We start from the raw sequence: 15,113 nt of genomic DNA, 5'->3' as shown, positions 1-15,113 counted from the left end.
CCGTGTGTGTCCGTGTGTCCGTGTGTCCGTGTGTCCGTGTGTGTCCGTATGTGTCCGTGTGTGTCCGTGTGTCCGTATGTGTCCGTGTGTGTCCGTGTGTGTCTATGTGTCCGTGTGTCCGTGTGTGTCTGTGTGTGTCCGTGTGTGTCTATGTGTCCGTGTGTCCGTGTGTGTCTGTGTGTGTCCGTGTGTGTCCGTATGTGTCCGTGTGTCCGTGTGTGTCCGTGTGTGTCCGTGTGTGTCCGTGTGTGTCCGTGTGTGTCCGTGTGTGTCCGTGTGTGTCCGTGTGTGTCCGTGTGTCCGTGTGTGTCCGTGTGTGTCCGTGTGTGTCCGTGTGTGTCCGTGTGTGTCCGTGTGTGTCCGTGTGTCCGTGTGTGTCCGTGTGTGTCCGTGTGTGTCCGTGTGTCCGTGTGTCCGTGTGTGTCCGTGTGTCCGTGTGTCCGTGTGTGTCCGTGTGTGTCTGAGCCTCGCTAACGTGTCCTTCCTGCCTGCAGAGCGACCCGGAGTTCGTGCAGTGGAAGAAAGAGCTGACGGAGGCGTTCACGGAGGCCCAGAAGCTGCTGCGCCGCGCCCCCAAAGTCATCGGCAAGGGCCGGGCCGGCGTGGTGGAGCTCTCCAAACCCCCCCTCACACACCGCAACAGCAACGGCCTGTGAATACACACACACACACACACACACACACACACACACACACCTATACAACACACACACCTATACACACACACACACACACACACTGCATCCCACCTCCACCCTCCTCCTCATCAGCTGCAGGACGTTTGCCCCGACACCCCCCCCACCACCACCTGCTCACCACACACACACACACACTCTCACACACACACACACACACACACACACACACTCAACATGACGACCAATCATGTATATTTTTCCGTCGCCGTGGGACCTTGCCAGTTCACCAAGAGGAAGCAAAGGAGGACGAGGCGTTCGGTGTGGGGGGGGGTCAGCATGTGAAGAACCTCTGCATGAATGTGACGAGGACTGACACCCGGTCCTCTCTCGTCCCCGTCTCTCTCTCTCTCTCTCTCTCGCTCTCTCTCTCTCTCTCTCTCTCTCTCTCTCTCTCTCTCTCTCCTGCACCCCCACCTCTCACTGTTTGAATCAGGTGAAGCTGAAGGAAGCCCCCCCCCCCCACACACACTCACACACACCCCCGCCATCTCTGTTTTTTTCCCCTCAGCAGCCTGTTGGACTCACAGAGCTAAAGGTCTGAGAGCCTCCCTCCCTCCCCCACTCTCACTCTCTCTCTCTGGGGTGATGCGGATGAGTCCGGACTGAAGCGGTGGGGGGGTAAAAAAAAAAAACGAAGGAGAAAATAGGCTGCTTGACCCCCCCCCCTCCCCCTCCTCTGCCCCTCTGCTACTGAAAGTGCGTAAAGTGCCAACATCAATATTTACTTGAGTCACCTGAGGACCTGCTGGGCGGCCCCCACGCCGCCCCCCGGACACACAGCGGCGGCGGCGTTGGATGAGGAGGGGGGGAGGGCGTGTGTGTGTGGGTGGAGGCGGCTGATCATTCCAATGCAGAAGAAGAAGAAGAAAAAAAAACAAAAAACAAAACAGGAAGTACGAGACCAGAAGACTCTTTCTGATTGGCTCCTGTGCAGCCAGTTACCACAGAGACTGAGATTCCATTGGCTGACAAACAGCAGCCGGTTGCTATGGGGACCGTGAAGACTGGAGGGGGAGCGGTAACCACGGACAACGGTGTAACTATTGTGTATGAAGGCCAGGGGGGAGGGAAGGGGGGAGGACGTGTATATAGGAAACCCTTTTCTCTGTGCATCTCCAGTGTTTTAGTCCAACGTGTTTGCATTATCGGGGACTTCTCTGTTTGTGAATCTGTCCTGGGGAGGGAGGAGGAGGAGGAAGAGGAGGGGGGGGGCTTGTTTTCCTGCTGGGAGGGGTGGGGGAGGGGATGGGAGTGTGGACAGGCAGGAGTCTGACAGCTTTCAGTCACTCGCAGCGCTGCGTTACCTCATTGGACCGAGTCGCTTTGAGCGCGTCGGAGGCGCCGAATGTGGAGGAACGAGGAGCGCCGCCGCCGCCGTCCCACAGCCTTCTTGGAAAAACGACACCTTCATCGTCCCGCTTGCTCACAATCATCCTCATCCTGTCGGCCTGTTGGCGTGCGACTACGACGAAGACGAGCTGAAGCTAATTAAAGGAAAAATCCACCCTTAAATGCACCAAACAGAACACCTGAAGGGCCTTTTTACAGCTCATCGCTCGTTTGGCCTCCGTTTCCCAGAATGCCTTTAAACAACAGTCTGTCGTGAGCGCTCGGTTGTTGTAGTTTAAAAAAAAAAAATAAGAATCTCAAACCGTGAAGACTCTTATTGTGAAGCTTTTTATGACAGATTTAATCTGATAAATAGCCTGAAATATTCCGTTTAGTATCACACGTCACTAAATACCTGATGAATTCGCCGTCAGTCGATAAAATGGCGTCGGTAAAGACGAACACGGCGGCTGCCTCTCCACTTCCTTAATGTGTGACATCACGGCGCCCACCTCTCACCTGCGGGAACACGAGAAGCGCATCATCAGCCTGTTTATCTCCCGTCAAAGTGTTTCAGGGTGGATTTTTCCTCCAAGTCTAATTATGATTTTATGTCTTTTTAAATTTGATTTTGGTGAATGTGACACAGTTCAGATTATTTTGGGGTTATTTTGTTTTTATCGGCGCATTTTACGGTTCATTTAACCGAAGGGCAGAAACGCGCACAATCGTAGAGTTAAAAAGCAACACGCTGCAGCGGCAGAGGAGGAGGAGGAGGAGGAGGAGGAGGAGGAGGAGCGCGAAGAACGTGTGTTTGACATTGACATTGATTAATTTCAGGGTTTTTCTCTGCGCCGTGTCCTCGCCGGTGACGTCCGTGCATTTCCGGAGCAGGAAAAAGGGTCGATTCGATTCGGGGTGCTTTCGTGGTTCAGTTTTCTTCTTTGTAGCCTTTACCAGTCAGGGGGAGATATTATCGTCTTATAGAGAAATGTTGCCACCTCTCAAGGTGTCTTTTATTTTTGTAAACCAAAATGGTTTTTATTGTTTTCATTGAACTTTATGTTGTTGCACCTTTTTAGCCCAATGTGTTACTTACTAGTTGTTAAATGTGCCAAATAACTGTTGCTGATCGAGTGGAACCAATGGGAAGCCTCCTTTCTTTTTTTTTTTTCCTTAATTTCCCCCGAACTTTTTGGACCCTTCTCGCCGCGGACTCGGCAACAGCCAGAACACACACACACACACACACACACACACACACACACACACACACACAATCGAGTTCACACACCCCCCCGAAATAAAGCAGAAGGTTTGTGGTGGCATCTGTGAAGGGTACAAAACTGTGACCAAACACTTTTTAATTTTATTTTTTGATTCCAGAGAAGAAGTGTGTGTGTGTTTGTGTGTGTGTGTTTATGTGTGTGTGTGTGTGTGTGTGTGTTTATGTGCACCACGTTGCCATGGGGACTCTGGACACACCAACTACTAAAAGTTTCCTTTCACACTGTATGTACGTCACATGTGAGTGTGTGTGTGTGTGTGTGTAGCTTCGTTACAGCTCTGTACACCCCCCCCCTCCTCAAAGTGGACGTTGATTTAGACTTTTTTAATCATTATTTCTCATGTCACACACACACACACACACACACACACACACTCTGCTCAAACACGCTCAACACAAGACAATTAAAATAACAAAAAAAAAAAAAAAAAAAAAGGATGGCATATAGGAAAAAAATTCAAAGTATATATAAATATATGTGTATATGAAATGACAAAATGCTCTAGGTTTATTTAAAAGATTTAATGTAGAAAACAAAATGAAACTGTTCGGGGGAGGTCGGGGGTTTTGATGTGAGTTTAATTGTTTGTGGTGAAGACTTCAGCTCAAATCTTGCACATAAAGACTTTAGATATTGTACCTGCGAGTTCCAGATGATTATTTTTGTTTGAATACAGGACTCTTTGCTCTTTCATATTTATTGCGTGCAGACGGGGAGGCGGTGGAGGTGGTTGTTTTGGGGGGGGTGGGGTGGGGTTGGGGTGGGGGGGCGTAGGTGGTTGTTTGGAGGGGAGAGGGGGGAGGTGAGGCGCTCTCTCCGGCTCCGCCTCCCCCCTCCACGCTCAGCCGAGAGCTCGCCGCAGAAAGTCCTCCGGTTTACACCCATCAGAAACTCTTTGTTTTTCATACGCCACAGACAGACAGACACAAGTACTACTGGCTTTGGGTTATTATTGCCATTAAGGTTATGATAATACTGATATATAATTGATAATATTATTCAATGATTATTATTAAATTTATTTTATTTCAATGATTTTGTTTTGTTCCGTTTCTTTCGTTGGTTTTCGGACAGGTAGGACGTTGCGTGTTGGACTGCTTGTAAAAACAGTTCATGAATAAAAATCCTTTTTCCGTGTCGCCTCCTGTCACTTCTGCTTTTCTGTCCACAGAAGCTGGTTTGATGTTCGTGTCTCTGACTTTAACACACACACACACACACACACACACACACACACACACACACTCACTAGATATGTTATTTGGTATTAATAACTTTTCAGCTGCGATTTCCAGGTTTCTACTCGTCCTCAGACTGAAGTAAAAGAAGCTTCATGACTAAATTTAATACGTGTGACACCAAGTCATAACTTTAATTAAGTGGTTTAGTTTGATTTTTTTTTTTACTTTATTTTTATATTTTCTTATTTCTTATTTTTTTATTGAATTTTTCTAATTTGTTTTTAACGTCAGTTTTTATTTACCATTACTTGAGTTTTTTAGACTTTAATTTTTAACATTTTTAAACTTTTTTTAAAATTTTTACCTGACAGCTATTTAATTTAGTAGCATGTTAATAGTAATTTAGTGTTTTAAACTTTTTTACTTTTTGAATTTTTTATTTTTCATTCTGAAAATTCTGAATTTTACCGTTCAATTTTGTATAAAATTTAACTATTTGTTTGAATTTCATTTACTTTTCATCTACTACCTGTTACTACCTTTAATTTAACAATATACTTTATTTTACCTTTAATGTAACTAATATTTTACATTAATTTAATTTTTTTGTTTTATTTTAATCCATTTTTTTGTTTTTAATATTTTCTTTTAGTTTTTATTAAATGTAACTTTTACTTAATTTACCTTTAATTTTTTTAACTTTTTAAAAATTTTAATTTAATTAATTAAATTCAATTAAAAATTTAAATATATTTAAAAGTGTTTAATTTTGATTCGACCCCCTTTAGCGACTTTATTGTAAACTTGTAAAACTAATTTAACAGGTCACAAGTTTTAGAATAAATTATTACAACTAATGAAAAATGAAAACACACTAAAATATGATTCATAAATATTTATTTGTACAAATTGTCACAAATCTGTTCATTCAAATGTCACCATTGGATCCCATTAGTGTTGATATATGAGGTGAGTGTGAAAAGGTCAGTGAGGAGCGATGTGTTCAAATCACTGGATAATAATCTGACTTTTAAAGCTCCAACACTCGCTCTGATCCTTTGGTTAAATAGTTTATTTTTGTATTTCAGTTTTTTATTCTCGGCTCAGTTGATCTTCCGTACACGAAGACTTCAGCGAGCTTTTCACTCCAAACCAGGACATGAAATCAGTCCTGGAAAGTCATGGAATCAGGAAAAGTCTCTTCCAGGCAGGGAAAGTCAGTGTTGAGGGAAATCCTGGAAAATCAGGTAATTTTTTTTGAGCCTTAAAAAAGTGTTTATTTACCAAAACAGTATTTTTTAAGTTTGGTAATTTTCCTTTTTAGGGTTGTTTATGTGTTTTTTGCTGCATGTCGAGGAAATTCAACTGTTGAGTCGAGGAAAAGTCAAAGAGAAGAATTTTACATTCGTCTTAAGGTGGAAATCCTGGAAAATCACCAAGCTGAGCCTTCGTCCTCCGACAGGAAGTGAAGAGGTGAGTCACATTAAATCTGATATAATTACTCTGAAGTACTTTTACTGCTTTTACTTAAATAAAAGTAGCTTTAGTGCAGTGTAGAAATACTTCTTGTGCTTAAAAGTACAAACATGATATAAATATTAATTCTGCAGAATAAAGTATATTATTATAATTATTGGGGCTAATTTTCACTTTTTTTAAATCTTATTTTATTCTGATGATGCAGTTCAACACATTTAGTACAGAACATGAAACTGTTTACAGCTAATTCTAATTTTTAACTCCTGTACAGTGTAAATAAAATATAAAATATAAATTCAAATTAGAATAAAACAGAAAATATTAGTTTTTCTTTCTGAGTAAAGTAAAAATTGCTACTTGTGATCAGTCAAGTATAAAAATCACATTGATATGTTTTGTATTGATCTGCTGATTAGATGTTGTGCACTAATAAGTAGTAAAGTACAAGTACTTCAAAGTTGTGTCCTAAATGCAGTAAATGTACTTTCTAAGTTTATTTCTCACCCAAACTAAACTAAACACACTAACGAGCAGCGAAGCTAAAACTGATGATCAATGATGATAAATCGATAAAACCTCTCAGGCGCCGTCGCTTTCTTCTCGTGTAAACATTCAGCTGCAGCAGACAGAGAGGCTGATTCTTCCTCCTCCTCCTCCTCCTCCTCAGCTGGAGCTGTCAATCAAACCGGACAGCTGATGCGATGCAGATCTGCACATGTGCACTGGTGTCGGGACAGCCGGCGTCCACTAACACCCCCACCACACACACACTCTCACACTCTCTCACACTCACACACACACACACACACACACACTCTCTCACACACACTCACACACACTCTCACTCACACACACACACCTTTAGAAAACAACCCTCTCACTGTTTTAAGCAGCAGTTTCTCTCCAAATTATGTTTTTTCTTACAAATCTTCAGCTCCTCTCTCTTCTTCTTCTCTTCTTGTCGTTCGGCAGCGACCTGTTCTCCAAACAGGGTCGTGCCCCCCCCCCCCACACAGCCTGTAGATATTTATAGAGGCCTCGTCTGTGCCGCCTATCACTGAGTGTCACTCTATTTCTGACTCTGTTCCTGCCCGCTGTGTTTGTGTGACTCCCATTTCGGCCTCACAGGATTTCTCAGTAACCATCTGGATCTTTTTCTCCCGTTTCTTTGCCGTTTTGGAAGGTATGCTGCCATATATGTGTGTGTGTGTGTGTCCACTTGGGGATAATGGAGTTTCTGCTGGTTTTATTTATAGCTGGTTTGGCTGAGCCGGAGCAGGCCTGGCGGGGCCTGTGTGAGCCCCCTGTAGCCGGGCGGTGACTTGACATTGGTCTGAGTGTAACAGCAGCTCTGTCTGCTTCACTGGAACGTCGGCTTTTATGGTTTCTGTCTCTGGCGGCTCATTACGGGGACTTTTCTCCTCATGGCTCCTGAATATCACCCCTCGTGTGTGGGACCGGACTGAAACAAGCTCTGGTGGTCGTCCAGGAACTGCAGGGTCGAAGGTTGACGCCTTAAATTGTCAGATTTACACATAAACCCGGCGGATTGGGTCCAGATTGGCCCAGAGCCTCGTCCTGCTGAACTTGTTTACGGGGCCTGAGGCGACCTGTCGTCTGGTGTGGCCCTCACACACACACAGGTTATTAAAACCCAACGTTTTTAAGTCCCGTCCCAGCTCCCAGGAATAGACGGGAAAAAATACTGGATTGAAACATGAGAAGCAGATAATTATACTTGGATCAAAGTGTGTGAAAGGTCTGGAGAGTTTTACATTTAACTGTGTTTTAAACAGCACTCAGGGGAGACTGTGTGGATAGCTGGGCCTTGTTTTTACATATTTTCTGCTTAAGATGACTGGAAGGTACTAACAAGTGTTTGAAAAGAGTTGGTCCAGTAGATCACCTCCAAACAGGCTTTGGGACAACTGCACCTGATCACAGTAGGTCCACTAAAAGAGCTTGTTTGATCCACTGACAGGCTCAGAGTGTTATTCTAAGTGTGTGACAGCATCATGGAAAGGATCCCTACAGAGAGAGACCTGGAAGATCCTTTTGGTTTAACCACAAACAGCACACACACCAGACTACATTCACTAAAACAGGGATTTTATCTCTCAGAATGCAAGAGTTTCTGGTCTGCTGCTGCCTCGATTGGTTAGTTTATTTATGTTATCGTGTGTCACACAAATATTTTGTTGGATCTGAACTAACCCAATAAAACATCAACGTCTCACAATAAAACAAACAAACTAACTGATCGAGGCAGCAGCAGACCAGCAGCTCCTGTGTAAAATCCCTGTTTTAGTGAATGTAGTCTGGTGTGTGTGCTGTTTGTGGTTAAACCAAAAGGATCTTCCAGGTCTCTCTCTGTAGGGATCCTTTCCATCATGCTGTCACACACTTAGAATAACACTCTGAGCCTGTCAGTGGATCAAACTAGTTCTTTTAGTGGACCTACTGTGATCAGGTCGTCCCCCCTCGGGACTGAAACCTCATCACCATCTTTATCTCTGACACTGTTCATCATTTCCTCTCTCTCTCTTTCCATCATCAGGTTGTTTGTGTCTCACACACACTCACACACTGTGACATCACACCTACCTACCTGGCTGGCTGGCACGCCCCCCTCCCTCCCCACCGACACACCCCTGAGCCCTCCACCTCCCCCCCACCCCTGTGAAACCATGGCGCTGTCGTCACGCTTAAAACTGTGGGAGCAGAAGGGAGGTGCAGAGATTCTGCATGATGCATGTGTGTGTGTGTGTGTGTGTGTGTGTGTGTGTGTGTGACTGTGTGTGTGTGTGTGTGACTGTGTGTGTGTGTGTGTGTGTGTGTGTGTGACTGTGTGTGTGTGTGTGTGTGAGAGAGTGTGTGTGTGTTCAGAACACCGCGTACATTCAAAGCCATGACTGTCTGAAGGGATGTAATGTGGTTCTACCGTAGTACTTAGAAGTACTCAGATCCTTTAAGTAACAGTTCTGGGCTCAAAGTACCACTGAAGTAAAAGTACAAGACAAAAAATATCAGCTTCATCTACTTAAAGTATCAGTAATAAAAGTACACAAGTGTTAAAGTATCAGTAATAAAAGTAGACAAGTGTTAAAGTATCAGTAATAAAAGTACACAAGTGTTAAAGTATCAGTAATAAAAGTACACAAGTGTTAAAGTATCAGCAGTAAAAGTACACAAGTGTTAAAGTATCAGCAATAAAAGTACACAAGTGTTAAAGTATCAGTAATAAAAGTACACAAGTGTTAAAGTATCAGTAATAAAAGTACACAAGTGTTAAAGTATCAGTAATAAAAGTACACAAGTGTTAAAGTATCAGTAATAAAAGTACACAAGTGTTAAAGTATCAGTAATAAAAGTACACAAGTGTTAAAGTAAGTGTACAAGTATCATCAGCTTCATGTAGTTAAAGTATCAGCAGGTTTTTTTAGTCCCCCAGAAATGTTGAACTATTCCTTTATCGTAGCCGTCAGTTAAATAACAAACTAATTTACTACATGTAGTACTTTAATACTTTAGAACTTTAGTACTTTAGAACTTTGTAATACTTTAGTACTTTGTAATACTTTAGTACTTTGTAATACTGTAATACTTTAGTACTTTATTTGAGACGTGCTGCTGATTTATCCTGGTTGGTGGTTTAAACATGTTGACCTGCTATAATGTCTAGTTTCTTCTTCATCATCTCGTTAGCAGAGCTAGCGTTAGCCACATCGCTATGGTGACCGCCGGCCTGCTGGAGGGTCACATGATCAACAGATCCCCGTCTGTGACATCACAAGTGTTTTCACACGTTTAGTTAGCGTTCGTAGGAACATGTTAATGTTTAAAAGTAGATTTTCTATCATTCGTCCCCTTTAATTCCACTTCCTGCTCAGTACAAATGAATAATTAGGCCTCCCATCACATCTCAAAGGTTAAACCATGACTAAAGAGGTGGATGAAGCCAAATGAAGTCATCGGTTTTCCTCTCAGGAGTCGTTATCAGCTGATCAATCAGCCACAGCTCTTCTATTAATACCTGAAAGCCTCCTGAGAGCGGAGCTGCTGAATGTCTGCGCTTAAAATTAGCTCTCAGCAGCACCTCTGGGCAAGTTTAAGAACCAAGATCAACGTTAAGTATTCACAGTCCTGTCAAACAAGCATGTAAACAGATAAATAAATAATAAACTTAATCTTCCTCTGACCATAAACAACCGGATTAAGTTCTAGAAAAACCTCCGTCATCACGTGTAGAAGAGTGATGGAGGGGCATTAAGTCCAAGAAGATGCTCATGTGCTCATATTTCTATATTAAACTCTGAGACAGTAGTTTTTAGAGTCGTTGATGGTAAATAAGAAATAATCTGAGAAATAATCTGAATCTCTGAGATTTAAATTGTAAATTAATGAGTAAAAACAGATTATTCTGATTATTTAATACTTGAACATGGCTTCACTTTGACCGACCTGCCGCTCACCGTGTCCTCCTTCATCACACTTCAGTTTAGCAACACGGAAATAATCTGCTTTTTAGTCCAGAAACACCAGATTATCAGAAGCTTCTGGACTTTTTAGACCTGTTTGTCTTTTTGATGCACATTTATTTTATTTTTCTCTTCAGAAACCTCAAAGATTTGTGACTTTTATCTCCAGAGACAAATTCATGACTTCATAATAAGAATAGATCTGATTTTATTTTAATTTTTCATGAATTAGAGAATTAGAGAATATCCCAATTTTCTTTATTTTCTTTTCTAACTTTAAGAGTTTTCTTCCCAGAATATTACTCCCCATCCCCGCCTCCATGATTTTCTTCTTCTTCTGCTGTTTTTCCTCAGATTGCTTTAACTCACCATCATAGTTTAGGAGAATCAGCTGCTGTTTTAAAGCCCCTGAAACATGTCTTCAAAGTGTAAATAATTTTCTGTAGCATCAAAAGTTCATCAGTAAGTCAAAGTAAAAAAACCACAACATGAGAGAAGACATTTTCAGAGGCTTTGAGTTGAACGTTTGAAGATAGATTCTGTGTGTCTGCATGGAAACATGCATGTGTGCTCTGTGCTTCTGTTCCACATCACACCTAACTCTGCTCTCACCCGTCGCTGAAACCACAGATAAAGGAGGAGAAAACTCCGGTGGCGGCGGCCGTCCCTCCCCCGCCGCTGTCCACTGTGCCCGGCGGCTTCCTCAAACAGCTGGTCAGAGACTCGGAGAAGGAGACCAAGCAGAAGGAGCCGGAGGTCAAAGACGAGAGAGCGGTGAGCGATTCTTCATCTCAGCTCGCATCTGAACCTTTGGGGGGTTGACGAGAAGGTCGGTTCGTCTCTGAGGGGGAAACATCCGGCCTGCAGCGCCTCTAAAGCTCACTGACGTCCTCTAGTCTGGACATAAGGGGGAGTGTGGTAACGTTAACGCTCCCTAAAGACTTCAGACTCCAAACTTTAGATCAGGTTTTATAAAGAGAAGAAAACTTGTTCCTGAAGTCATCGTGAGGTTGCCAGGCAACCAGCAGACACTTCTAGTATATGAGTTTACTATGAGTGGATCAAACAAACGAGATATAACGTTCATTAAATACATCTTTTAGGTGGACTTGGTTCCCTTTGGACGGAGCCAGGCTAGCAGTTTCCCTTTGTTTCCAGTCTTTATGCTAAGCTACGCTAACTGGTCCCCTGTCAGTGTTTCTCCCTCTGGAGTCGTGTACATAGATAGATGGTTAGAGAAGAAGCTGACTTTAAGGCCCTCACAGGGAGAAAACATGCCATCGTGCTAAATAAACCAGACCAGTGTTGTGTTATAATCACAGCCTGCAGACAGCGCTGTTATTTACTGCTGGCTTTGGAAACAACACAACGTCTCCATGGCAACATGTCGCAGCGTTACAGTGGATGTGATGAAGTCACCGCGGCTCCCCGTACGGAGTAAAAGGCCTCTTTCAGGCCTTCTGGACGACCATCGGGGATCTGAGTCATCGGCCAAGTGTGTGTGTGTGTGTGTGTGTGTGTGTGTGTGTGTGTGTGTGTGTGTGTGTGTGTGTGTGTGTGTGTGTGTGTGTGTGTGTGTGTGCCAGGCTGTTTCTCTGACTTGTCAGTCACCTTCTCTGCCATGTTTGTCCCCTTGGAGAGCTTGTTCTTGCTCTTTACACTCAAGTTGTCCTCATCATGCTGTTGATCTAAGACGTCCATGTGCCTCCACCTGCTGACCGGCTCTCTGATCTCTAAGACTCTCAGACTGTTTCCCTAAATTACTCCCTAAACCCCCCCGTCTTGTTTCCCCCCCCCTTGCAGCCGAGCAAGCTGAGCGACAGCCTGGTGCAGCAGTTCCTCACCCCGGATCAGACCCCCCCGATCCTGGAGGCTGAGATGGCCCTCCGAGCCGAGCAGCTCGTCGCCAACAGCAAACACATCGTCGCCCCTGACAAGAGACGGGAGGCCGAACAGGAGGCGACGCCAGAGCCCACGAAGCAGCGACGAGACGGCAGGTCAGAGAGGAGCAAGAGGACGCCACAGGAGGAGGAGGAGGAGGAGGAGGAGGTGAAGAAGAAGAGAGAGGACGAGGAGGTGAAGAAGAAGAAGAAAGAGGTGGAGGAGGTGAAGAAGAAGATGAAAGAGGTGGAGGAGGTGAAGAAGAAGAAGAAGAAGGAGGAGGAGGAGATGGAGGAGAGGCAGGAGCCAGAGGGAAGGCAGGCAGACACGACGGTGACGGAGCACGACAGGAAGGAGGTCAGATTAAAGATGTCTGCCGCTGTGACATCTTCATCTTCATCTTCATCACGTTTGACACTCAGTGGATAAAATACTGTCTGTTCCTCTGTCTGTCTGTTCCTCTGTCTGTCTGTCCCTCTGTCTGTTCCTTTGTCTGTCTGTTCCTCTGTCTGTCTGTTCCTCTGTCTGTCTGTCCCTCTGTCTGTTCCTTTGTCTGTCTGTTCCTCTGTCTGTCTGTTCCTCTGTCTGTCTGTTCCTCTGTCTGTCTGTCCCTCTGTCTGTCCCTCTGTCTGTTCCTCTGTTTGTTCCTCTGTCTGTCTGTCCCTCTGTCTGTCCCTCTGTCTGTTCCTCTGTTTGTTCCTCTGTCTGTCTGTCCCTCTGTCTGTTCCTCTGTCTGTCTGTCCCTCTGTCTGTCTGTCCCTCTGTCTGTCCCTCTGTCTGTTCCTCTGTCTGTTCCTCTGTCTGTCTGTCCCTCTGTCTGTCCCTCTGTCTGTTCCTCTGTTTGTTCCTCTGTCTGTCTGTCCCTCTGTCTGTCCCTCTGTCTGTTCCTCTGTTTGTTCCTCTGTCTGTCTGTTCCTCTGTTTGTTCCTCTGTCTGTCTGTCCCTCTGTCTGTTCCTCTGTCTGTCTGTTCCTCTGTCTGTCTGTCCCTCTGTCTGTCTGTTCAGATGAGGGATGTTTGGTATGAAGCAGGAACTGTGTGGTACGTCCACAAGGATGGATTCAGCCTCGGTGAGTCATTAAAGCACACACACACACACACACACACACACACACACACACACACACACACACACACACACACACACACTCACACACACACACACACACACTCACACACACACACACACACACACACACACACACACACACACACACACACACACACACACACTCACACACACACACACACACACACACTCACACACACACACACACACACACACACTAGACTGGTTAGGTTTGGGGTTAGTAGGGTAACACTATCAGGGTCAGAGGCAGAGGAGGAGCTTGACTCTGTCAGACCAGGAGAACCAGATGAACACCAGAACACATAATCTACCACACCAGCCAAGATATTATAGTAGTATAGTGACAGCCGTCACACTGAGAGGTAATTAGAGATATATACATATATATATATACACACACCAGCTGTCTGCAGGTGTTAGAGGTGCTGGTTCAGTGTGGAAACAAACAGAAAAGATGTGTCTACTAGATGATTGAGGCCATAATCTGTGTGGATTAACGGAGTCTGATCCAAACACAGCCTCCGTTAATCTTTCAGCCTGGTTTCTTACCTGCATGTCGTGTTACACATTAGTCACTGCCTCTGTTGCCTCAGTGCTGCTGCTCATCCATCCATCCATCCTGCTACTTACTGTACTGCATTAATCCCATTTGACTCTCATATGGCCACACAGACCTCTGACCTCTGACCCCCCACATGCAGCAGATGATAAGTGCTTCAGTTCATACTCGACCACATCTCTGAGGATTTATTGTACTTTTTACTGCACTTCTTCTGTTCAGCAGCTGCAGTTACTCAGATTTACAAGCTAAGGATAAAAACACGGCACATTGTTGAGGATTAAACCTGTAAATCAGGACGAGGTCGTGTCTCCTGGTCACCTTTCAGGTGCTTCAGAGAGAGACTTCCCTCTACACTGTCCACGTGGTTTCACCTACAGGACGAAAAGATTATATAGAAACAACAAATATTAGAGAACGGAGCGAAACCAGTGAACCAGAAGTGATTATTAATTATTAACTGTTAAATATGCTTTTCCTACCTAAAGCTACAGGACACTGTATCTCCCTCTTTATTAAAGCTTTTAAACAGTTTGGGCTTTTAAGTTTAAATAAATTCCGTACTGGAGGCCCTCTGGAGGAGCAGGTCTAACACCTCCTCCAGTCTGACGGCCGCTCTCTGATTGGTTGGTTACTTCCTGTTTCAGCCACCCAGCTGAAGCCAGACGAAGGCACACCTGAGCTCCCAGAAGGCCGAGTGAGGGTCCGCCTGCACACGGACGGGTCGCTGCATGATGTCACCGAGTACGAGATCGAGAAGGTAGCTCAGTTCTTTCCCTGCTGCGGGTCCTGCTGTCTGTTGTTGGCTCCTCCTGGGACTGACTCCCCCCCTCCCTCCCTCCCTCCCTCCCTCCCTCCCTCCCTCCCTCCCTCCCCCACAGTGTAACCCATCAGAGCTGGACCTGTGTGATGATCTGAGCCACCTGCAGAGCGTCAACGAGTGCGGCGTCCTGCACACGCTGACCAGTCGAGCCAAAGCCAGCATGCCGCTCACACAGGCGGGACCAAACCTGGTGAACCTGTGGCCCCCGATACAGGCGCACAGCAAGGTGGAGTCAGGGGGGGGGGGGGGGGGACGAGGACGAGGACGTGAATCTGAAGCAGCCGTTAAGGAGAAAGTCTCTAATGCT

The 15,113-nt window shown here is 45.0% G+C and overlaps 3 protein-coding genes across 4 annotated transcripts in view; 2 read left to right on the top strand and 1 right to left on the bottom strand.

Annotated features, from left to right (window-relative positions):
• grk3 (G protein-coupled receptor kinase 3) overlaps positions 1–883 on the top strand; it is a 57,419-nt gene extending 56,536 nt beyond the window's left edge. Inside the window, exon 21 of the mRNA XM_070849981.1 lies at positions 495–883. Coding sequence (XP_070706082.1) covers positions 495–656 — 162 coding nt within the window. The 3' untranslated portion in view covers positions 657–883. The remainder of the gene's footprint in view (positions 1–494) is intronic.
• The window catches only part of scarb1 (scavenger receptor class B, member 1), a 238,870-nt gene that overhangs the window by 31,727 nt on the left and 192,030 nt on the right, over positions 1–15,113 (bottom strand). The window lies entirely within an intron of this gene.
• LOC139218575 (unconventional myosin-XVIIIb-like) overlaps positions 7,070–15,113 on the top strand; it is a 36,853-nt gene continuing 28,809 nt past the window's right edge. The window contains exons 1-6 of the mRNA XM_070850201.1: positions 7,070–7,159; positions 11,085–11,228; positions 12,258–12,692; positions 13,341–13,404; positions 14,631–14,743; positions 14,865–15,032. Coding sequence (XP_070706302.1) covers positions 12,333–12,692; positions 13,341–13,404; positions 14,631–14,743; positions 14,865–15,032 — 705 coding nt within the window. The 5' untranslated portion in view covers positions 7,070–7,159; positions 11,085–11,228; positions 12,258–12,332. The remainder of the gene's footprint in view (positions 7,160–11,084; positions 11,229–12,257; positions 12,693–13,340; positions 13,405–14,630; positions 14,744–14,864; positions 15,033–15,113) is intronic.

Source organism: Pempheris klunzingeri, chromosome 19, assembly GCF_042242105.1.
Source record: "Pempheris klunzingeri isolate RE-2024b chromosome 19, fPemKlu1.hap1, whole genome shotgun sequence".
NCBI lineage: Eukaryota > Metazoa > Chordata > Actinopteri > Acropomatiformes > Pempheridae > Pempheris > Pempheris klunzingeri.
Note: the sequence above shows the minus strand (reverse complement) of the source record. Positions and strands in the feature narration are given on the sequence as shown.